Raw genomic sequence first — 20,976 nt, 5'->3', positions numbered from 1 at the left:
GATTTGCGGTTGTTGTGACTCAGGAGGAATCCACATCCTCGCGTCGGCGGCGGCATATCAAGCCAGATCGGGCAAGTCGCGGCTCTCACAGCCCTGGCTCTCAGAATGAGCATCGCTAGAAAGCTTAATGGCTGTATATATGGTCTGGACGCTCCTCTGGTCATGGCATCGATCTCACGTTTGGCACCCGCATTCGTTTGGCTGAGTGAGCGCCTCCTACCTTACAATGGAGCCTTCAGAAGGTGAAAAGAGCAATAGCAGAGATGGAGCTGTTGATCTCCAGCAGCCGGAGAACCAGCCTGGCTTCAAGGATTTCGTGGTATGTGCTTTTCTCTTCTCTAGGTCGTTCGTGAAGACCCATGTCGTCTGACAACAGATTAATAGAGAATCTTCCACTATGCCGATCGACTAAGTATGTTCCTAAATATCCTAGCGTTTGCTTGCGCCATTGGTAGTGGTGCTGCTTTGCCATTGATGACCATTGTCTTCGGCGGGTTCGCAAGCAAATTCGCTGCTTTTGCCGGTGGTTCGTCAGATACCGGTTCCTTCCAGAGCATTATAAACGAATACGTCTTATGGTTCATCTACCTCTTTGTTGGGAGGTTCGTGGTCACCCTGACTGCAAATCTCGCCATCACCGTGGCTGGCATTCGCACAACCAGAGCCCTCAGACAAACTTATTTCGAACACCTCCTCCGAACCGAGATCTGGTACTACGATACTGCCAAAGACAGCTCTCCCGCTGTGCAAATCAGCACAAATGCTACTCGTATCAACCAAGGAATCGCTGAGAAGCTGGTGCTCGTCATCCAGGGGCTGGCCATGTTCTTTTCATCCTTCATTGTGGCAATCGCCGTACAATGGAAACTAGCCCTGATTACACTGAGCGTGGTCCCTGCTATGTTTGTTGCAATTGGGATCTGTCTCACCATCGATGCCCCAATTGAGGCGAAAATCACGCAGATTTATTCGAGTGGAGCTGCTCTAGCCCAGGAGGCTCTATCATCGATCAAGACTGTCCAAGCATTTTCAGCTCAGGATAGTATGATTGAAAAATATGATGAGTACCTGGCAGAGGCCCATGAACACGCGAAAAAGAAACTGATACCATACGGAATAATGTCTGGGACAATCTATTTTTGCATATACTCGGGGAATGCTTTGGCATTCTGGCAAGGTTATCGCATGTTCCTCAGTGGAGAAATAGATGCGGTGGGAAGTGTCTTCACGTATGAATCCATTCTGCCTCAGAGATATTCTTATCTCTTCTGAATACCGCTGTTAAGCTGACCATCCATAACCAGGGTTGTCTTTTGTACGGTCATCGCGTCGACTTCTATTAATCTATTCTTCCCGCAAATCCCAGCCATTACTAGCGCAATAGGTGCTGCCGCAGAATTCTTCCGAATCATGGACAAGCCGTCGGAGTTGGACCCTCTATCCGACTCAGGCCTAAAGCCTGATAAGTGTATTGGGGCTATCGAAGTCGAAAATGTCTCGTTTTCCTATCCATCGCGACCGACAGCTAAGGTGCTGCAAGGTCTCAGCCTTTCCATCCCAGCTGGGAAAACCACAGCCTTGGTCGGTGCTAGCGGATCTGGCAAGAGTACGATGGTCGGGCTGCTAGAACGTTGGTACGTACCCACTGAGGGCTGTATAACGGTGGATGGTACAGACATAACCAAACTGAATACAAAGTGGCTTCGTAGCCAGATCTCTTTGGTGCAGCAGGTGCGACGAAATCCCTATCTCAATCATATCTTAGGCTTCTAACTTATTTATCCACAGGAACCTGTTCTATTTCAAGGCACCATTTTTCAAAACGTCGCAAAAGGTTTCCTTGACTCACAAAAGGACTTGCCGTATGAAGAACAGCGGCGACTCGTACAAGAGGCTTGCAAGTCTAGCTACGCGCACGGTTTTATCCAAGCCCTCCCAGAGGTGAGTCGACAATGGTGTTTTTTTTTAACTTCCTGGCCTTTAACTAACCACTCCTTAGGGCTATTCCACCTGCCTTGGAGAGCGCGGTGGCACTCTGAGTGGAGGACAGAAGCAGCGCATTGCAATCGCACGCAGTATTGTATCCGACCCTACGATTTTGCTCCTCGATGAAGCCACGAGCGCGCTAGATCCCTATGCGGAACGAGTGGTTCAGGATGCCTTGAACCATGTATCCAGTAGCCGAACAACCGTCATGATCGCACATCGACTATCGACTGTGAAAAACGCTGATAACATTGCTGTCGTGTCTAATGGGCGAATTGTGGAACAGGGAACCCACGAGGAACTGATTGCCTTGGACGGCAATTATGCTGCTCTCGTTAAAGCTCAAAATCTTCATGGAAGTCAAGAACGGTCCCAAAAGGGGTTCTCGCTTGAGGGAAAAGGCTTCTCCATCGGCGATGATAGCACCCCCTTTGATCCTACTGAAAATGAGAAGCAGAAGCCGAGTGATGTATCCCACTCGACTGATAAGCGCTCCATCTGGGAAATACTGTTCTTGATCTTAAAGGAGCAGAAGTCTATTTATCGCCACCTTTTCGTCATTGCTATCGGTTGTATCCTTGCAGCAGGGACACACCCTGGTCAGGCTATTCTCTTCTCGAAGCTAATTCTGGTGTTCACTCCCAACGGTGAGCCCAAATCAGGCTCAGCGAACTTCTATGCTCTCATGTTTTTCGTCATTGCCCTAGGCAACCTTGTGGCGTACACAATTGTGGGAGGCCTTTGCCTAGTAATCTCACAAGCTGTCACCCGCAATTACCGTTCAGAACTTTTCCGGCGCATCATCAATATGGACATTGAATTCTTCGACCAGCGGGAGAACACGTCGGGAGCATTGGCGTCAAACTTGTTGACGGTACCAAACAACATCCAAGAGCTCATTTCAGTCAACATATTCGTCCTACTCATTCTCATTATCAGCCTTCTCGCTAGCTGTGGCCTCGCTCTTGGCTATGGATGGAAATTGGCTCTCGTTATGATATTCGCTGGACTGCCTGTTCTCATCGGAGCCGCTTTTATTCAATTGCGTCTCGAGGCCAAAATGAATGACAATAACGAAGCTCGGTTTTCGGATAGTGCCAGTCTCGCGGTAGAAGCTGTCAGCGCCATACGGACCGTTTCCTCCCTGACTCTTGAATCCGATCTACTCATTGAGTACTCTCAAACTCTTCGTGGTATACTTCGCCGCTCGATGAAGACCTTGATAACTGCGACAACCATTCATGCATTTGCACAGTCAGTAGACTTCCTTGTCATGGCACTTGGATTCTGGTACGGTTCCCGTCTTATGTCGTCTTTGGAGTATAGCACGGAACAATTCTTCGTTGTTTTCATGGGTGTGCTGCTCGCAGGACAGGGTGCAGCTCAGTTTCTAGCTGGCGCCGGTAGCATCACAAGGGCGAAGAGCGCAGGGACGTTTCTCTTGGGCCTCAGGGACAGGGTACCTCGTATTCGAGTTACAGACGAGAATAAGGATAACGGACCAGACGGAAAAGGGGGTATTGCCTTGGACAATGTGGAGTTCAGCTACCCTGGTCGCACATCGCCTGTTATCCAAGGTGCATCAATTCAAGTAAGTCTCTTTTTGTGAAAGTATGCTATTGGTCATCCTAACATCTTGATAGATTCCGTCTGGCCAATTTGTGGCATTCGTAGGACACAGCGGTTGCGGGAAGTCCACACTCATCTCTCTGCTGGAACGTTACTACGATCCCACCTCAGGCGAAATTCGCTTAGGCGATCAGAATATCCAGAATTTCTCACCAAAGCTCTACCGCGCCCAGATGTCCCTCGTCCAACAAGAGCCGGTCCTGTTCCAAGGGACAGTAATGGAAAACATCGCCCTCGGCGCACTAAAAGAACCCACAGAAGAAGAGATCCATGAAGCTGCCAAACAAGCCAATGCATACGATTTCATAAGCTCCCTCCCCCAGAGCTTCAACACACCGAGTGGGAAGCAGGGCACATCGTTCTCGGGTGGTCAGCGCCAACGGATCGCCCTTGCGCGTGCTCTCATTCGACGACCAAAACTGCTCCTCCTCGACGAGGCTACCTCCGCGCTAGACACACAGTCCGAACGCATTGTTCAGGCAGCACTTGATAAGGTTGGGAAAATGGATGGTCGTACAACCATCGCCGTGGCGCATCGGTTGTCGACAATCCGCGATGCAGATGTGATCTATGTTTTCGGGGATGGAAAGATTATAGAGGTTGGAACCCACACCGAACTGCAGCAGCAGAGGGGCCTATACTGGCAGATGTGCCTTGCGCAGTCGCTGGACAAGGCGGTTGAAAAGGGACCGGAAGAAATTCATTAGTAATTTTAGTAGTTTAGACCATCTCACCCTAATCATTGTAATATACTAATTCTCCTATCTTGTTTCATTCTTATCCTGTGCTATGTTTATAACTCTAAAGGTTTTACACTCATTGCCAAAGATATCCCCACCACAGATCAGAAGGAAGCCGGTATTAATTTGCCATTAAAGGCAAGAACTTAGGTACCCAAGAGTCGCATCTTCCACATTCATCTACTGGCACGCACTGTCCCTCTAAAAGCAGGGGCGATGGACAGCTGGTTACATGGGCAGGTGCGATCTAGAAGGCTACAGTAATGGAAGGAGCGCCCAACAAGGTAGTCATCTGCTATAACTGACTCAATGGACCACGTTAAACCGCTCAATATCAGGCAAGCAAAAGCAAATACACATGGTTTTCAAAGACAAGAACGGCCATAAAAGCACAACCTGTGTGCTTTCACGATAACTAAGTTACCTCTAGAGGTATCTAGTCCAGTCCCTTAGCAAAGGAATCCTGGTAGATAGGGCTGCGCTGGATACCCTCTAGGAATGGAGGCTGGAGTAATTGGATGCGCACGGTTTGTGGACTATAGCTCAGTATCGATAGCGACTTTGGGCTCATGAGGCAGGCAGCAGGACCAGCAATCGCTCTGGAGAAATTTCGCAGTGTGAGTATGTTATCTTGATCATATTTAGTGTTAGACATACCAGCTTCTTTGGTTCCTGTTATTTAATAAATCGGGCTGTTAGCTTATATGATTATTTGAAAGTATGGGTCGTGCAGTGGTTGTGGGTCAGGAAACTATACCATCTTCCCGGGGCAGGTAGGTTCCTGCTGAAAGCATGCGCGGTGGCAAGATAGAGGTTCATCGTCCTCTTGTACCAGCTTGTCTTGCTCTGCCGATGCGAATATACTCGGCGTGGCTAGGGTCAAATGCAAAGCAAGAGCGGCTAGGATGGAGACAAAACGCATTTTGGGCTGTGTGAAGTATATAAACTAGATGGATGGATAGGAACAGGAACGTGAAGGAAGAAAAAGGTCGGACTGGATCCTGGGGCCTGAGGTTCCATTGTATTGCGCGGTGTTACTAAACAGAGAACAGTCTGGCTCTGCCAATGAGACAGGTCGATGATGATCCGAGGGGCAATCACATGTTTGGCTGTAACCCTCCAAGAGCCAGTGTTTCATCTTTCTTACTGTCTATTGGCGGGGAGATTACATATACCGAAATCAGATAAATTCCTAAACAAACTCAAACCAATAGACGCTTGCTGATATCAAAGAAATAAAACAAAGACGCGGCCTGCGACTTGCGCAAGGCAAAAAAACAAAAAAAAGTGAATCAACAAATCCTCGCCAGAAACCATAGGAAAAGGGGTCTCACAAATAATCACAGAGCAATATTAAATCATAGAAAGGTACTGAGCATTATTCAAGCATAAAGTCCAAAGGCAGTGTACAAGAAGACAACAAGGCTTGAACGAGTGGGTAGCCTTGACTCTGCGTCCGGAGACGTACAAACGCGGATCTCCGGAGGCAGTCTGGGGGCGCAAGGACAGAGGTCCAGGCACAGATATCAACTGGAAATCCAGAATTTGAACATAGAAAATTAAGCTGCTAGGTTCGACCTGCGGTGTTATTGATGTTGCGGATGGCGTTCATTGAAGCCATCAACCATTAGCCGCGCGGTTTTGTATAAAGATTGAGACCTAGCACTCCCGTGGTCAGGTCATAGAGTCATCAAGTCAGATGGTCTCATAATCGTGTTCTCGGATAAATGAACGGCCATATATGGAACGTAGCAGACTGGGACGCAGTAACGAAAGACAAGAACGATTTGAAACTTTTAGTAGGTCTCCATGTCGTCGGTCCAACCATTATCACTGTCGGCCACTCGTACCATATGCCCGCCAATTGGCTCGTCTGGGCTAACACTTCGGATACCCTTGACCTTTTTGCCTGCAAGGGATAATGGCTGATGGTGGTCTTCAGGAGCCAGGCGCTTCCCATGCGCAGCGCGGAGTTTAGCATAGTATGCATCACTTGGCTCGCCGTCCGATTCCGATGCATCATCAAAGGTTTCCCAATTCTCCGATCCCGTAGTTACCGTATCAGCTGTGGAGGTGCTCGACACCTGTCTTGGCGCTGGAGGCGGGGGCGCATGCTGAAGATATGGGTTTGGCCGCGGGTAGTGTCCTTGTAGCGACGACTTGAGAGACCCAGAAGAGTTTGAGGATTGAGATGATTGAGAGAACCCAGTGGATCGTTGGGAGAATATGGAAGAGCTCATAAAAGAACGCTGGCGATCATCATAAACATCCTCGGGGCTAACGGGCCGGACAAAGGAATTTGACAAGGCACTAGCACAGCGAGGAGGCTCGAACAAGTAGCTTCCTCCTCGCTCATCTTTATTGTCGGTGGCCGTGAGTGCTCTCATCCTCGGTGGTGGAGCTCGAGAAGAGGACATTTTGCCGCTCACAGTGCTAGAAGAATATGTACCCGGGCCCCGACGGTCAGGAGAGTTGTTCCCATGGGGCATATTCCCCAGTGGCACTCGTCCCGGTATTTTCGTTGGTGACTTGGCTCCCGATCTAGAGGGTCCAATGGTGTTATACTTTGTTGATTGACCTCCGGTGGGGGTCTTTGTGCTCGACCTTGGGGGCGGAGGACCCCGCATAACACTGCCAGGGCGAGATGGTGGAGCGTTTCGTTTGGTAGCACTTGATGGTGCAGCAGATGGTGTCTTCGACCGCGGGGGAGCCTTCGCGGCGATCTTGGTGAGCTCATCCAGGTAGCTCTCACCGTGAACCAGGAATGGTCGTCCGTACTCGTCCTCAAAGTTCTCAAGCTCTTTTCGAAGGTCAGCTTCAATCTTTGGCAGCTCCTTAGCAATTCTCTTTCTCATCTTCTCCTCCCTCAGCAATTTGCCGGGGTCACGTCTTTCTCCCTTGTTCCCGCGCGCCATAAGGCGCGACGCATCCTGGCTTGAGGCATTTAAAGCCTCGCGCTCCGCAAGAAGGCTGCGGTGTCTGTCAATTAGTTGCAAAGTTGGCGCACGCTGTTCCTTCAGGGTCTCTAGGCGTGCTATTTCCGCCTCGTGAGCTTCCAAGAGGGCGTCGCTATAGACATCAGAGAACGCAGGTGTGAAATCTAGCATATCTTCTTCTGAGAAATATAGACTGTCCCAGAGCTCCTGGAGCCGGCAGCGCGCATCCTCCACGAACAAGTGAAGGTTCTGACTTTTCAGCTCATTGAGGCGAGATAGCTCCTCCTCAAATTCATTGATCGTGCGAAGCCCGCAGCCACGGTTCGCGGCGAGGAATGCTTTTCTGTCACACTCCTCAACACCGAACCGCTCCCATAGTCCCTCTACGGCATTGCGAAGGTCTTTAAGCTTGCGCTCACGTCCTCTCTTTTCGTCCAAGAGTTTCTCCCTCCTTGCGAGCAAGTTTGTTAGGTCCGATTCGTGAAGGCCTAGTTGTTCGGGTGACTCGCGATAGTGCTGGACAATGCTAGAATCGGTCTGCGCCTGGGGCGTTCCAAGCTCAGCCCAAAGCTTAATGATCTCCTCACATGTTGTTGTAACAAGCTCAAGGCGCCGGTGGTACTCTTCGTATACTCTTGAGAACTCGTTGTCGAGCGCAGTAACATATGTGGGCGAGAGATCGAAACTAGGCGCGATTGACGAACCAGGCGCTGTTGGAGGAAGTTCGATGGATATGAAAGAGGTTTCAAGGTGAGAGGAATACGATTCAAGGGCCTCAACAAGCTCTGAAGGTTGTTAGTAGAGCGATATAACTCAAATATAACAAGAGAGAGCGTACTCTTAACCTGCTCGAACCGCTGTCGATGCAATTTGCTCACTGCACTGTGTTGTTCACGAAGAAAGGCGAGACAACGACTTAGCGGGTAAGTGACTTGTAAGTCATCATGGTCGAGGCTGTACTGGCCATTGGCCTTCTCGTCAACCAGGGACTCTTCCATTTGTTGAATCGCACTGATCAGTTTATGCGCTTCTTCTGTCATATCATGTTTCTCACTAAGGACAGAGGTCAGTTGGAGCGCATTGCAAGCAGGTCTATGATTCTCAATCCAAGAAGTGCATCACTTACTCATCGACCAGCTTCAAGTGGTTGTTGAGTGTTTCCGATAACGCGCTGAAGAGCTGCACGCAATAGTTAGCTTTGGCGCAGTGGATTCGTCAAAGTCTTGAAGAAAATACAAACCTCTTCTTCTCGAGACTCGCGCTCGTGGCCAGGGATCCCAATTTCATCAAAGATCCCATGGAGCTGGCTGACAATGTTGTTGACCTGAGTGGTCAAGTAGCTTGTATCAACGGCCATTGCGACTCGAGTCCCCAAGTCAGGGGAGTATTAACGAGTTTGACGCCGAGCACGGACTGCTGTCAGGACAAAGAAGTCAGAATATCAATATTCTCCGAAATGCGATCCGCTGGTCGTCATGTAAGAGTGCGGCGGCAATGCGCCTAGAAGAAAACAACAAGCTGGATGCCACGCGAGACCACAAATCAACAGTGAAGACAAACTGCAGAATGAGAGGACCCGCACAGCTTATATGCACAGAGCAACGACAAACAGTGAGGGAGTGGATGCAAGGGCCGAAGGGGAGCAATTAATCCAGGAGGAGTATTATTGTTTCTGTTGTTGGAGTTGAAGGCGAGCTGAGCCTTCCGCCTGCAAATCAAGATCCACTGTTGATCGATCGCTGTTTCTCGGGCAACCACTGACTCAGCGCTACCCCGCCCGTTTCTGCCGCATCTATATTCACCGCCTTTGGGCTTCTCCGCAACAACTCTCCAGCTTCAAGAGCTCCATGTACATTCAAAGCTGACCTCATTATCCTATTCAGATTCATCACGGTGATCGACTTCCAACAATTGCACCCCTTCTCTACTATAACTCCCGCAGTTTTATTCTACTTTTCGCTGCAACTTAGTCAGACCACTCAGCCAACACTCTCCCCACCTTTACACTTCCACCAGGGGAATTTCCTTCCCCACCTCACAGCTCATCATGCAAGCCGCCCAGCTGTCCTGGGGTTAGTGTTGAGATACTCCCCTCAGAATACATAAGTTGAAACATAGTTCTTACTCTTTTTATCAGAATTAGAAAATGCGGTCACCTTAATCGATCCTCAACGAGACGCTCTATACCAATACGATGAAGAAACGCACAAAGCCCTCAGCAACGCCCGCCCATGGTCAAAGGACCCCCACTATTTTAAGTCCATTCGCATATCCGCAGTTGCGCTCCTGAAAATGGTCATGCATGCCCGCTCCGGAGGCTCTCTGGAGGTCATGGGTCTAATGCAAGGCTATATCCTCCCAGAAACATTTGTCGTAACGGATGCCTTCCGCCTTCCCGTCGAGGGCACAGAGACTCGAGTTAACGCTCAAGACGAAGCGAACGAATACATGGTTTCATACCTTCAGGCTTGTCGTGATGCAGGGAGAATGGAAAACGCAGTTGGGTGGTACCACAGTCACCCCGGATACGGATGCTGGCTCTCGGGAATCGATGTCTCCACACAAGACATGCAACAACTCGGCGGTCCGTTTGTTGCTGTTGTCATTGATCCCGAACGAACTATTTCCGCAGGGAAGGTAGATATCGGTGCATTCAGGACGTTCCCCAAGGACTACACGCCACCAAAGGAGGAGCAAGAAGAAGACGAGTACCAGACCGTTCCGCTAAACAAGGCAGAGGACTTTGGAGCTCATGCATCTCATTACTACTCACTCGAGGTCTCTCTTTTCAAAAGTGCCCTCGATACGGAGATTCTCTCACTCCTCTGGAACAAGTACTGGGTGGCCACTCTCAGCCAAAGCCCCCTGTTCACCACGCGCGATTATGGAAGCAAACAAATGCTAGACCTCAGCCAGAAAACCCGGCGAGTAGCCCGAGGGATCGAAACCAACTCCTCCCGAGGTGGCGCACCTACTCAGATCAAAGACCCACAACTCGAGAGAGTTGTAAAAGATGGCCAACGAATCGTATCGGAGGAGGTAAAGGGATTGCTTGCCTCAGAAGTGAAAATGCAGCTCTTTCAAGGCATTGGAAAAAAGACAACAACAGGATCAAGTTGATTACTGAGATGCGTCCTGAGATAAATGAACTTGACTGAGCATAAAATACAAACGATGAAACGATCCGATATTTCCAATATCTTATACATAGACTTCCATATCAATAGATATTCGACTTTCGATGTCTTTGAAAAGACTATTAATCGTACGTTTATGTATGCGGGCTCTATGTCAGTAAATGTCCCGATTCCGCGGAGTGGATGTAATTCTACCACTAAGACGGACTTACGCCAAATTCTTATTATAGATCAAATAAACCACGCTAATGCCGTTAAATGACGTAGTCTAGAGATTTGTAGTGACCAGCCTTGAATCATTTGTTTTCATTAAACGCACGAGCCGCCCCAGCACCATCCAAATATCACATTTTCTGACTGTATCCAGTCAGCACTAATAGTGGATATACACGGCTTTTATCTTGCACTAACCAAGCAGCAGATAACACTTCCCTTGACAGACCTTTTCCCAAAGAATGCATTATGCAGAGTATAGTTAAGGTAGAGAAGAAAAGTATATGGATTCAATACTAACATATACCAAACTTGTACAGGATAATGTATATAGAACATTGAAGCGAAAGGCACAAAACAGAAAAATCATAATCTTTGAGCAAAGACAACGCATATGCTGCGCTAGGTATCTTGCGTCGTAACAATCATTATCCAAACATAAACGGACTGCACTTCATGAGTGTCAGGGAAAGAAAGAGAATTGGAGGGATAGAAACGCTGGTGGGTGAACCAACAAGAAATTTGTACAAAAAAGAGATAGGTCAAACCAGTGTACACCATATAACACGGGGCGTGAATATATTCAGAAGAAAATAGGTTAGAGGAAAGGTCGGAAATTGGCGAAGGGAGAGGAAAGGACACCCACGTGGGGTGGTTGAATCGGAAGGAATGTATGGTCAAGAAGAAAGGGTGGGATGTGGCCAGGGAATTCGAGGGCAATGTTTATTCAATATGAGCTGAAGCACGAATAATAATTCTGCTTCAGCTGGGCAAAGTGAAGCACACTCATGCCGAGTGTAACCTCTCACCACCATGGGGTGACAGTGCACGTGGTTGATATCACCCACTTGGTGTGTCAGTTGCGTCGATCGACCCAAGTGGGGTCCGCATGACAGATTTGCCCCGTTGGTGCGACGGATTGCAAAAATCGATCGACACCATGTGAAGATGCAATTGATGGAATCATGGAATGTTCTTTCGAGCCGCCCTATGAAGCTGCAGTGCTTCACTCGAGGTAAGCGTCCGGTATCGAGCGCGGAAATCAATCGTGACCATCGGATGCCGCTAGGAAATTTAATAGGCTGTCCATAGCGTAGCCATTTTCGGTTATCCCGAGTCTCGAACCGTTGCCGTCCAGTCAAAGTCGACAGGGTCGCCCCGTGTCACGCAAACCGAGTTTGGCGCTTACAGGAATCCCGATTCAGAGAGAAGTCTACGTAGCAAAAAGAGTATTCCGTTAGTCTTCGGATCAATCCAGAGTCATCCATAAACATAGGTCATTTTTGAGGGAAAGTTGGGAAATAAAAAGTGTGGGTATCGCCAAGAAAATAGATTGAGGGCAAATTTTGGGCCCGATAAGAAGGGGGGTAAGGAGGAAAGGGTCGGGAAAACGGCAGAATAAAGAATCATCGTGATGACATGAGCAGGGTTCCAAAGGTCAGAGAACTCATATCTCTCCCACCGGTGGCGTACCTCGCAATTTTTTCGTCCTCTCGTTCTCGCGGCTCCACCTCCAAGCTCCGTTCGTACATGTCGTGCACATCCCCCGCCCCCTGTAAATTACTGAGAATATACTCCTGTAATTCGGTAACAGGGGTGAGGAGGTAGGGCGAGTTCTGGTATTGCTGGATGTCACGAATAACCTCCGCGGTTTTCGTGCGTTTGTTGAAGTTGATCAACTCCGAGGGTGTAAGAGATGGGATACCGTCCTCGATGAACGTCAAGTCCGTGAGGTAGACGCCTACGTTGACAGTGTTAGCCTAAACTATAGCTCATAACCCAAGAAAGGTAAAAGATCCATACCAAAGAAAGGAATGCAAGGTGGGTTAGCGAGATGAAGTGCTTCACGATACTCCCCGAAGTTCTTTGTGCTCGCCATGAGCCTGCGCATCTGTTCCAGAATGGCAGATGTGCGCCCACTGACCTGGGCCCATGTGCGGGATAGTCGGTGGATGGGGGCCGTTCCAAGGGCTGAGATAATAGATGTCAAGGTAGAATAGTTATTAAGGGCCCGGCATTTCTAGTACAGATTAGCAATAGTCTTGGAAGGAGGGGTCTAAGATGTCATACATCTGCAACATTCACGAAATGCTTGATAACAACAACTCGCTTTTTCACATCACCTTGATTGAGAATCATTTCAGCAACCCAATTGGTGAGCTGGTTCGAGTGCAAAATCAACGCCTTAACATTAGCAGCAGGCTCAGGCTCCTCAGGCCCAACTTTCTTCTGCCAGGTCTTATTCAAACATTCTGTGGGTCGAATTTTAGAGTATAGGCGCGATTCGATTATGGTGAGCTGACGAGCGAATTCCGTTGAATCAATGTCCAAAAATTTCAACTTTTTCATGTTCTTAGGGATGATAGGAGTCGGGGCAGGCGTCGCTTGCGTGGGTACCAGTCGCTTAACGGTGGTATCCTGGCCCCGGAGGCGCTGTTCAATGACCGCCAGAAGCTGAGTCGAACCAGGAGTTTTCGTAGTGGCGATCGAGTCCTTGGTGAAGGAATGTGCACGCTCAAGGAGCTGCATGTGCGACTCATCATTGGGCTCCATCCAGTAGTTCTCGAACCAAGTTTTCAGGATATTGACCACACGGAACCGGATGGGCTTCTGCTTTCTGTCAACCCAGATCTGCATCTCGTCGGCGTTCAAGCTGAATGGGGGTTGGACATTGAATCGTTGCATGATCATCTCAAAAAGCTCGGCGGCAGATGTGAAGGATCGGTAGGTAAGAAGGAATGTGCTGTTGAAAGACGGATCGGGCTTATCGTGGCGAGTCAAGTGCTCTACCAACCCAGCCAATGTACCACATTTGAGAGTCGGTATATCATTCTTAGTATCATAAAATACTTCACCCTCGTGGTCCATCTTCAAAAACCATGGGGTCTCTTCAGGTTCGCGGGCGAGGTTTTGAGCAGGTTCTCGTGTGATTGCCGCCGGCGGAGCCTGTCCAAAGAATCTTTGTGCCTTATCCATATTACGGCGCACTTTCTCTCCCTCAAGCGGATGAGCTGATGGCACGCCAATCTCAGTTGACCGCGATTCAGTACGACTATGCAACCCCGTATTCCCCTCGCTGTCACCAATGCGACTTTCCGTGCGCTGGGAGTTTGGCTCGGGGACCTGCTCGAGGAGAAGCGAAAGAGAGAAGCCAATTTGGGAGACATAATTCTCAAGTTGTCTAGCAACACCTCGAACAGCATTCAGTCGATCATCAAGCGAGTCACCACGTAGTTCTGCCCATTCGTCACCAAGGGGGGCCGAAACAGCTTGGCAGCTGAGGACAAAATCCGCTATCGCATCGTAAACTCGTTGCTTTTGCAAACTGAAATCGACTAGCTGAGGGTTCTGAAAGCTAGTTCCCAGAGGTCCCAGGTTGATAGACTCGACGGCAGAAACCCAGGGACGAAACTGTTCAACAACTTTAACAGCAGCGATCGCGATTAACTCGCCAATTTCCTCATGTTCGGCAACAGTAACAATTTTCTTTTGGTTAAGAGTCAGCCGCTCCTCAACCCGGCGAATGGCACCAACAAACGATCGTCGCAGAACATCAATATGGTCCAAAACATTCGGTTCCAGAGGCACGGTTGGCTCGGGTCTCAAATCCGCGCCATCGTGATCCAGGAACGACGTGGGGCCAGAATCGCTTAGTGAAACACCATTGTTCTGCCAGGAGCCACCAGAGGAGCTACCCATCACAAACCCGGGTACAATCCGACGAGTATATTCGCCACGTTGCTGTCTTGCGACTTCAACATAACCATAAACGCCCTGCATGACACCATCGGCTTCCTGAAGACACTTGTTGATAGTATCTACACCGGGCCAATCGGCTGCCGCCATGTGCGACGAGAGAACCAACTTTGAGAATTTAGACATCATGTCTCTGAAATGCTGGTACAGGGGCTTGTTGGTAGATATTATGGAAGGGTTTCCAGAGTGGTTATCAGTGGTGTCAGAGCCGGCCGCCAAGAGCATGCGTAGGTGGTCCGAAATGTCCTCGGCTTTCCTCACATACTCTGCACGATCGCCGCTTAATAATGTTTGGCGATAAACTTCGACAGCCTGCGACATGTTATCCACAAGCAAAGGCCAGGTGATAGGCGTTGAGGTATGGTCGTCAATGAAACGATGAGACACCGCGGATGAAACGGAGGGCCTGTGCATGGGCTCAGAGATCGATGTGTTACTTTCTGCACCTGCAGAGCCATAGAGCTTCTGAGGGTGTCGCCCAAGAGGACTTTTTCCTTCACCGGTAGATTTTGTAGCAGATAAGGGTTGCAAGGAGTCCATAGATGTGGCCGGCGATACACCGTCTATAAATGACTGGCGTCGTCGAGATATCGAATCATGAGAGGCAAGCATGAGAGACTCGCCCTCTGCCTCAGAAGCTGAACCATCATAATCGTCCTCGTCTCGCTCAAAACCACGAGCCATCAACTCCGGCGGAGGCCGAGTCTGGTCAGGGACAAAGAAGTTGGTGCGATCGTATGGGCCGTTCTCGTTGACAGATGGGTTCTCAAATGGGAGCTCCATGGTGCTGTAGCCAGTGAGGGTATTAAAATAGAACAGACGGCCATCGGGGGTTGCTTGAGGGATCCAGAAAGCCGCTTCCTCTTGCTGAGTTGGGGGATCCATGCCCTCAATTGGTAGTATTGGCTGAGAATCGCGAGGATTGCCATGCGAGTCAACCTCATCGTCATGTTCCTCAAATTCTTCGCCAGCGCCCGAGTCCGCGCTGATATCTCCATCGTCTTGAATTTGCGATATGTGATCTTCGAGTTCCCGCAAATCGGTAACCACGGCGCAGTAGTTGCTAGGGAACCAGCCCCGAACGTTGCCGTTGATGACACCGTCCCACCAGCCGGTCTCTAGCTGGTTTAGAACCTGGATGATATCCCCGCGGCGGAAGCTCAGGCTCGTGTGGTCATCGGCGTCATAATCATACATGGCCCGCACAAACAGCGCAGGCGCCGGCTCTGGGCTAGGAGACTTCATGGGTGGAATGTGTCGTTTCGGCGAGTGGTCTGTGACAATGTCTCTCTGCGAAAAGGACAAACTGCCTCCACGACTCCGGCTTCTCGGTGCAGCCATAGTACTAGTCATCGGCTTCTTCTCGGGGTACTCAAAAGCAGTCACGAAAGCCTTTGTCTTGTTCACCGGCGCTGATCCCGGGTCAACAGCCAATGGGTCGAGGAGGTGAGTGCCGTACATCGGTTGGCCGCAGGGACTGGTGTAATAGAGGGAGGATCTGAAAGAAAGTATTGAGGGAAATTAGGGGCGGCTGCGTCCCTTGCGGCGAATGGCTGGACGAGCTCAACGAAGGGTGTTGCTCATGTCGAGGCAGGCAACCGACCGTGGTGGTAGGGCAGGTTAGGAGGGGCGGTAAACGGGGCGTCGAGGGTGGGCTACCAAAGGAGCGGCGGGTGAAACAAGATGGCGAAGGCACGGTCGGGAGGTGGCAAGGACACAGCAGGCGATCACTATCGCCTTGTCAAGGAGAGGATGAGAAGAGTCGAAGAAGACGGGAAGACCGAGAGCGAGCTGAGATGGAAAGGGAGAGTCAGGACTCAGGAGGGTTTTGGGGACGACCGTCCACTGGCAGCAGTGGGAGAGTGGACTGGGGGGGGACGAAGAATGGAACTGCCACTGAGTGGATGAGGAGCAAAGAGGAGCAAAGAGGAGCAATGGACGGGCGTGACAGTACAATACGGGGGAGGCGGTAATCTTACGCCGCGGTCAGCTTCACCAACCAGTCTGGCTGTCTGTCAGTGCCCACCACCAACTCTGTTGTGCTTCTTTAGGCTCTTGCCCGGTTAAGCAACTTCAGTGTTTCTCTTTTGGAGTGCCTCCAGGTAAGTTACTGCGGCTTCCTTCACCTATATTATGTCGGATGCCACTCAGTCTTTGTGCCTTACTCAGTAGCCACCGGCCGGACCTTGCAGAGGGCGCATTTCCGGCCATGCATTGGCCAGGACTTCCGGACTCTCGGCCTCCGATTGAACAGTGCTCTCCCAGCCCCAGCAAGTCCAGCACGAGCCCTACCCACACAGAGTCTCAGATTCAAGATCGAGGAGATCCGTGGTACGGTGGTGCCTCCGGAGAGTATACGTTGATACAATAATACGCATAGTCCATGCTTCCTAGTGCTCCGCGGCAGTTTGTGCGCGACTGAAAATGGCTCACGCGAGGATCCCAGCCGTTGTAAGCCAAGAGCCTCGTCAACGGTCGAGAATTTTCCAACCGGACTTTCGTGACATGATAGTCGTCGACTATTCAAGAATATTTATTAACCGGGTCCGCTTTCATTCGTTGCTACTTGCTAGTCTGAATCCGCGGCATATCATGACACAGGTTCTCCGCACCCTGCAATATAATAGGCAAAGGTTCCTGGGGGGCATTGGTCTGACTCAGCGAGTCTCGACTCCCACTGCCGTCCTCTGGAAGTGTGTGCTTCGAAGCTGTCTTGCTTCAACTTCCTGATCCCATCACTCGATGTGAGAAGATGCCGATCCTGATCCTGATCCGTTGGGCCGTCAACCCCATCCGGTGCCTGGAAAATCACCTCCTCCCCCAGAGTGGCTATAATCCTCGACTCCTGGTTCCTGAGCGATCCTGCCGGGGCCAGCTCCGTATTCTAGATACATGTGTTTTCACTTCTCCCTGTACCTTGTTCTTTGGTACCAGTGGGGATACCCACCGTGGCCCTTGTCTCAAAGGAGAAGCTTGCGCTGCTCTCGGGAGCAATCTCCTAGCGTCTTCATGTTACTCATCCAACGTCAATATCGAGGACAATGCGAGGAAGCTGCCGAACCTCTCTCGATCGTAGGCCAAAGATAAACGTAGACTGCTCACATGCAGAAGACTGGCAGACGGCGGGGGGGGACGGAGGGATCCGTGAGGACAAAGCCTCCATCCATCCATCGCCGCGGAACCTGTGCAGTGGCAGTGTCAGATTGTGCGTCCGAGGGTCTGATACCCACACTCGGGCCTTCTCAATGCTTCCTCTCTATCAAGCAACACCAATAATATCAGCATGGTTTATCAAAAAGAACAGGGGGGGGGATCACGCCAGGCCTTGAGACTGAGAGCACTGGCTTATTCCTCCAGACCATGCCACTGCAGCATTTTCCCCGGCATAGTCTCGGCATGGATGCTCAACCACTTCTCTGGAGTGCCACCCTTGTCTCGTCGATACTCTCGTTCAATTAGCTACCATTTTATAGGGCTCCGAGGTACCGGGCCAGAATTTCGCGCCCATCCTAGCCAATAGCGTTTAAGGAATAATTGATGCCGATGAGCGCATCAAATTCGCATCCACCAACCAACAACGTCTTCACGAGAACCCATATGACTGTATCTCCCATTGGTCCTCCGTGAAACCGATTAAAATTCCAGAATTCACCCGGGCGTCATCCTCAGGCGTCCACGGTCCGCATTTCATGGTTCCTCGGCAAAGTGGACGCTCAGACTCTTCAACTTCCGAGATGCCACCAACCTTATTTTGCGTCGACATTTGGAATCCATGCTCTGTGGACGAACATGGCTCCTTGTCGGCTTCGTCGAAATTGGCACCTCGGGTATTATAATTTCCGTTTCTCTGTCAGCTGTCACATTTCAATGCGCCATGCTAATCGTGTTGAAGCATTGCCTTGAAAGTAGCGAAGGCGGATGGGCCGCAGCTTGATATAACTATCAATTGCATATGGTCAAGCATCACGCGAGATAGTAAATTTTTTAACCATATGATGATTAACGCAGCTTCCATGACGACTAACTTCAGCTATACAGTTCTACGCATCGACATCTACAAATAGCCAAGCCTATGTTCGTCCCAACATCAAACAATCACTTCAAACCATGAAACTTCTCCGCCATTCAGCAAATCAGCTGTCTTTCGAATGGTGCAGGCTGTGGGTATCAATCGTTCTCGTTGCAAAAGTACGTTCACTAACCCATCAACCTCAAGACCATCCAATCACTTCGACAAACTTCCACGATGGATCCTATTGACCAGTTTATTTCAAGGAATGGACAATATGAGCGAAGGGAACACTCCCGATCTTTATAATCTGGCCAGATAACACTGCAAGTTACCGTACTCACCTTGCTTACAATACGATTCATCGGGTTTCACCCAAACCCTTCGAACACCATGGACTCACTACAATGCAACTTCCAATGTAAACTCCCACGTCAAACCTTCGTCAAAAGGTTTCCAATTAGTCGGTAACATGCGCGAATCCAGGCACTCGTCGCTGCTTCGGTGGCAACGTACGGAGTAGATTATCCCGGGGACTTGAGCTATCATCCGAATACGGCTCTCAAGTCTGAACTTCAATCAAATATACTGTACGTCTACGGCTCGCGTCTTCCTCCTCGAAGACCTCCAAACCCCATTCAAGACATTTGTTAGCCAGGTTTTGCCCCTAATAACCTAACCTCATACTGTAATCATTCAGCAAAATTGAGCCAGGTTTACACTATACTAATAATTTTCGCACTGCCGGACTCACAACACACTCATATACAGTATACCGCCTGCGTACCGTGTTTTTCACACCTTTCCCTCGCTTCGTTAACTATCTGGAGATCAACCAGTCATTGCTGTAACAACCAACTACCCCATCGCTAACTTCATTCAAGTGCCAGTATAGTCCGGGGTACTATTACTTGGCCCAAGCAAGGCAGACTGTTCGAGGAAAGTGGGTTTGGGCTCCATGCGTCGCTCCGCCTCGAAATTATGGGTAGTTGCCCACCATGCGCGGCCCGTGGAATGATGGAATCCATCCAACCGAACAATTGGGACTTCTTGGGATGTCTGCGGACTTGGCGATAGGACGGTACCACGGCAATCCTTGGGCCCTCCTTGCAAAGGTCCCAAGATTCGAATATACAAAGGGGTAGGCTATACTGGCCTGATACACACGAGCGGACCTTGCCCACGCCTATGCGCCTGCTAGGGTAGAGCCCTGGTGCTAGGGAGTCCCTATGAGGAATAACATACTGCATTATATATTAGATATAATATGTTCAGCCACCTGCATCATTCATTACGTCGCATGTTCATTGCCTATGCACGCTTCTATATACTCACAGATCCCGGCTCCCTGGAGCTAATACCTGTTCACAGCCCAAATTATGCCAGAAAGCAACTGAATATCAGACCGTGCTTCAGCCTGCGTACCACATCAAGGCAGTGTCACCAACTAACATCCTGATACCAGCAAGGGCGATTCATTGACCAGCAGTGCAAAGTCCACTCCGCATGGATGGCGACCTAGATGAACAAACTCCGATATAATCAAGTATTCAAGATTGCGTACTTTGTATTTCATCTTTAGCCCTTTCTCGATGTTGTATTTTGTTTTCTATAACTTCCGTTTCTAGTTTCCATCTCTGTTTACTACAAGAATATCGAGGTCTATGTGTCCACCAGTTAACTTACTCCGAAAACGAACTATCTAAATATATATATATATATGTTAAATGATGTAGCTCTATGCTACCTATTCGAAACAGTACTAGTGGTGAGTTACCGGTTACTGATGGTGATGATGCTAAGGCTTGGTAGTATATATATATTAGGGGTAGGAGTATATATAATATGGATTCGATAGGCTACCAGATCAAAATAAACACAAACAGATAGTACTTGCTCATCGCTGAGGAGAGAGTTTGTATAATTAATTCTAGAATTTATTATTAAAAGGAACCATATACAATAGCGATCGTTATTGTATCGCTACTGTATCGATAGTACTAAGATCCGAGAGACGAGATGGGACACCGTTATCAGATGACTGGCCATCAAAATGTGGTATCCATCAAGAAAAACCGCTATCTCGTCGGAATCGTTGCCCAAGCAAGAAGAGAAGCGCATTTGCCAAAGAGAGTAGTGAAATCCTGACGTCTGGTGACAGTGATATCATGCAGATGATCGCAAGACGGGATCGGCTGATCTGCCCTGCGCAATCAGGGGGAATCAGGCACAAAACGGGCAGATTACACGCAATACAGACATAACGACTTGATTTTGGGACCTGCATTCGACTTACTGAGTTTCTGACCTCCGAAGCCATCACCCGGTGACGTGACTTCATTACTATCCACATCCTGTCAAGGACTCAAGGTGGTGGTGGAGCGCCCCTCCCCCTTTTTTCAGTTCCCACACAGCCCGTTGCCCGATTCCTGGAACGAGGATTGACCTCACTGGTGGTTGAAGACTGACTCTCACCTCGCGAGTCCGCGATCGAGTTAAAGTTCACAACGGCCCCCCTTTCCCAGCTTCCGCACGCATAGCCGTTGGTTAAGGGTAAACGCCGGCTGTTA

At 49.6% G+C, this 20,976-nt stretch overlaps 5 protein-coding genes across 5 annotated transcripts; 2 read left to right on the top strand and 3 right to left on the bottom strand.

Moving 5' to 3' along the window:
• Positions 1 to 47: 47 nt before the first annotated feature.
• On the top strand, positions 48 to 4,474 carry ASPVEDRAFT_148310 (ABC transporter ATP-binding protein). The gene is made up of 6 exons (XM_040808158.1): positions 48 to 319; positions 385 to 1,229; positions 1,305 to 1,731; positions 1,789 to 1,941; positions 2,000 to 3,577; positions 3,630 to 4,474. The coding sequence occupies exons 1-6, from the start codon at positions 227 to 229 to the stop codon at positions 4,320 to 4,322; spliced, it is 3,789 nt and encodes a 1,262-aa protein (XP_040664937.1). The 5' UTR covers positions 48 to 226; the 3' UTR covers positions 4,323 to 4,474.
• A 1,677-nt stretch (positions 4,475 to 6,151) lies between these two features.
• On the bottom strand, positions 6,152 to 8,648 carry ASPVEDRAFT_26006 (putative microtubule associated protein (Ase1); the record flags this gene model as incomplete). The annotated part of the gene is made up of 4 exons (XM_040809848.1): positions 6,152 to 8,076; positions 8,130 to 8,344; positions 8,418 to 8,470; positions 8,532 to 8,648. The coding sequence occupies 4 exons, from the start codon at positions 8,646 to 8,648 to the stop codon at positions 6,152 to 6,154; spliced, it is 2,310 nt and encodes a 769-aa protein (XP_040664936.1).
• Positions 8,649 to 9,131: 483 nt separating this feature from the next.
• On the top strand, positions 9,132 to 10,532 carry ASPVEDRAFT_187175 (Mov34/MPN/PAD-1 family protein). The gene is made up of 2 exons (XM_040808997.1): positions 9,132 to 9,363; positions 9,429 to 10,532. The coding sequence occupies exons 1-2, from the start codon at positions 9,339 to 9,341 to the stop codon at positions 10,409 to 10,411; spliced, it is 1,008 nt and encodes a 335-aa protein (XP_040664935.1). The 5' UTR covers positions 9,132 to 9,338; the 3' UTR covers positions 10,412 to 10,532.
• A 1,515-nt stretch (positions 10,533 to 12,047) lies between these two features.
• ASPVEDRAFT_124687 (putative cell division control protein Cdc25) lies at positions 12,048 to 15,858 on the bottom strand (the record flags this gene model as incomplete). Its single annotated transcript, XM_040806209.1, has 3 exons — positions 12,048 to 12,382; positions 12,445 to 12,661; positions 12,712 to 15,858. The coding sequence occupies 3 exons, from the start codon at positions 15,856 to 15,858 to the stop codon at positions 12,048 to 12,050; spliced, it is 3,699 nt and encodes a 1,232-aa protein (XP_040664934.1).
• A 1,318-nt stretch (positions 15,859 to 17,176) lies between these two features.
• On the bottom strand, positions 17,177 to 17,774 carry ASPVEDRAFT_504878 (uncharacterized protein). Its single transcript, XM_040814313.1, has 2 exons — positions 17,459 to 17,774; positions 17,177 to 17,395 (listed from the first exon to the last, which is right to left on the bottom strand). Exons 1-2 carry the CDS (start codon positions 17,566 to 17,568, stop codon positions 17,227 to 17,229), a joined length of 279 nt encoding a protein of 92 aa, XP_040664933.1. The 5' UTR covers positions 17,569 to 17,774; the 3' UTR covers positions 17,177 to 17,226.
• Positions 17,775 to 20,976: the final 3,202 nt, after the last annotated feature.

This window comes from Aspergillus versicolor (assembly GCF_001890125.1).
Source record: "Aspergillus versicolor CBS 583.65 unplaced genomic scaffold ASPVEscaffold_2, whole genome shotgun sequence".
NCBI classification, from domain to species: Eukaryota; Fungi; Ascomycota; class Eurotiomycetes; order Eurotiales; family Aspergillaceae; genus Aspergillus; species Aspergillus versicolor.
The sequence above is the reverse complement of the archived record's forward strand: the minus strand, read 5'-3'. Positions and strand labels throughout refer to the sequence as shown.

What these genes read in the sequence shown, in the direction of transcription:
- ASPVEDRAFT_504878 (XM_040814313.1), bottom strand. Translation starts at nt 17,568, where the DNA reads ATGGATGGATGGAGGCTTTGTCCTCACGGATCCCTCCGTCCCCCCCCG. An exon ending in TTGGCCTACGATCGAGAGAG is followed by an intron (nt 17,396 to 17,458) that starts GTTCGGCAGCTT and finishes TGAAGACGCTAG; the next exon opens with GAGATTGCTCCCGAGAGCAG.
- ASPVEDRAFT_187175 (XM_040808997.1), top strand. Translation starts at nt 9,339, where the DNA reads ATGCAAGCCGCCCAGCTGTCCTGGG. An exon ending in AGCCGCCCAGCTGTCCTGGG is followed by an intron (nt 9,364 to 9,428) that starts GTTAGTGTTGAG and finishes TCTTTTTATCAG; the next exon opens with AATTAGAAAATGCGGTCACC.
- ASPVEDRAFT_148310 (XM_040808158.1), top strand. Translation starts at nt 227, where the DNA reads ATGGAGCCTTCAGAAGGTGAAAAGAGCAATAGCAGAGATGGAGCTGTT. An exon ending in GCGGTGGGAAGTGTCTTCAC is followed by an intron (nt 1,230 to 1,304) that starts GTATGAATCCAT and finishes ATCCATAACCAG; the next exon opens with GGTTGTCTTTTGTACGGTCA. An exon ending in TTATCCAAGCCCTCCCAGAG is followed by an intron (nt 1,942 to 1,999) that starts GTGAGTCGACAA and finishes ACCACTCCTTAG; the next exon opens with GGCTATTCCACCTGCCTTGG.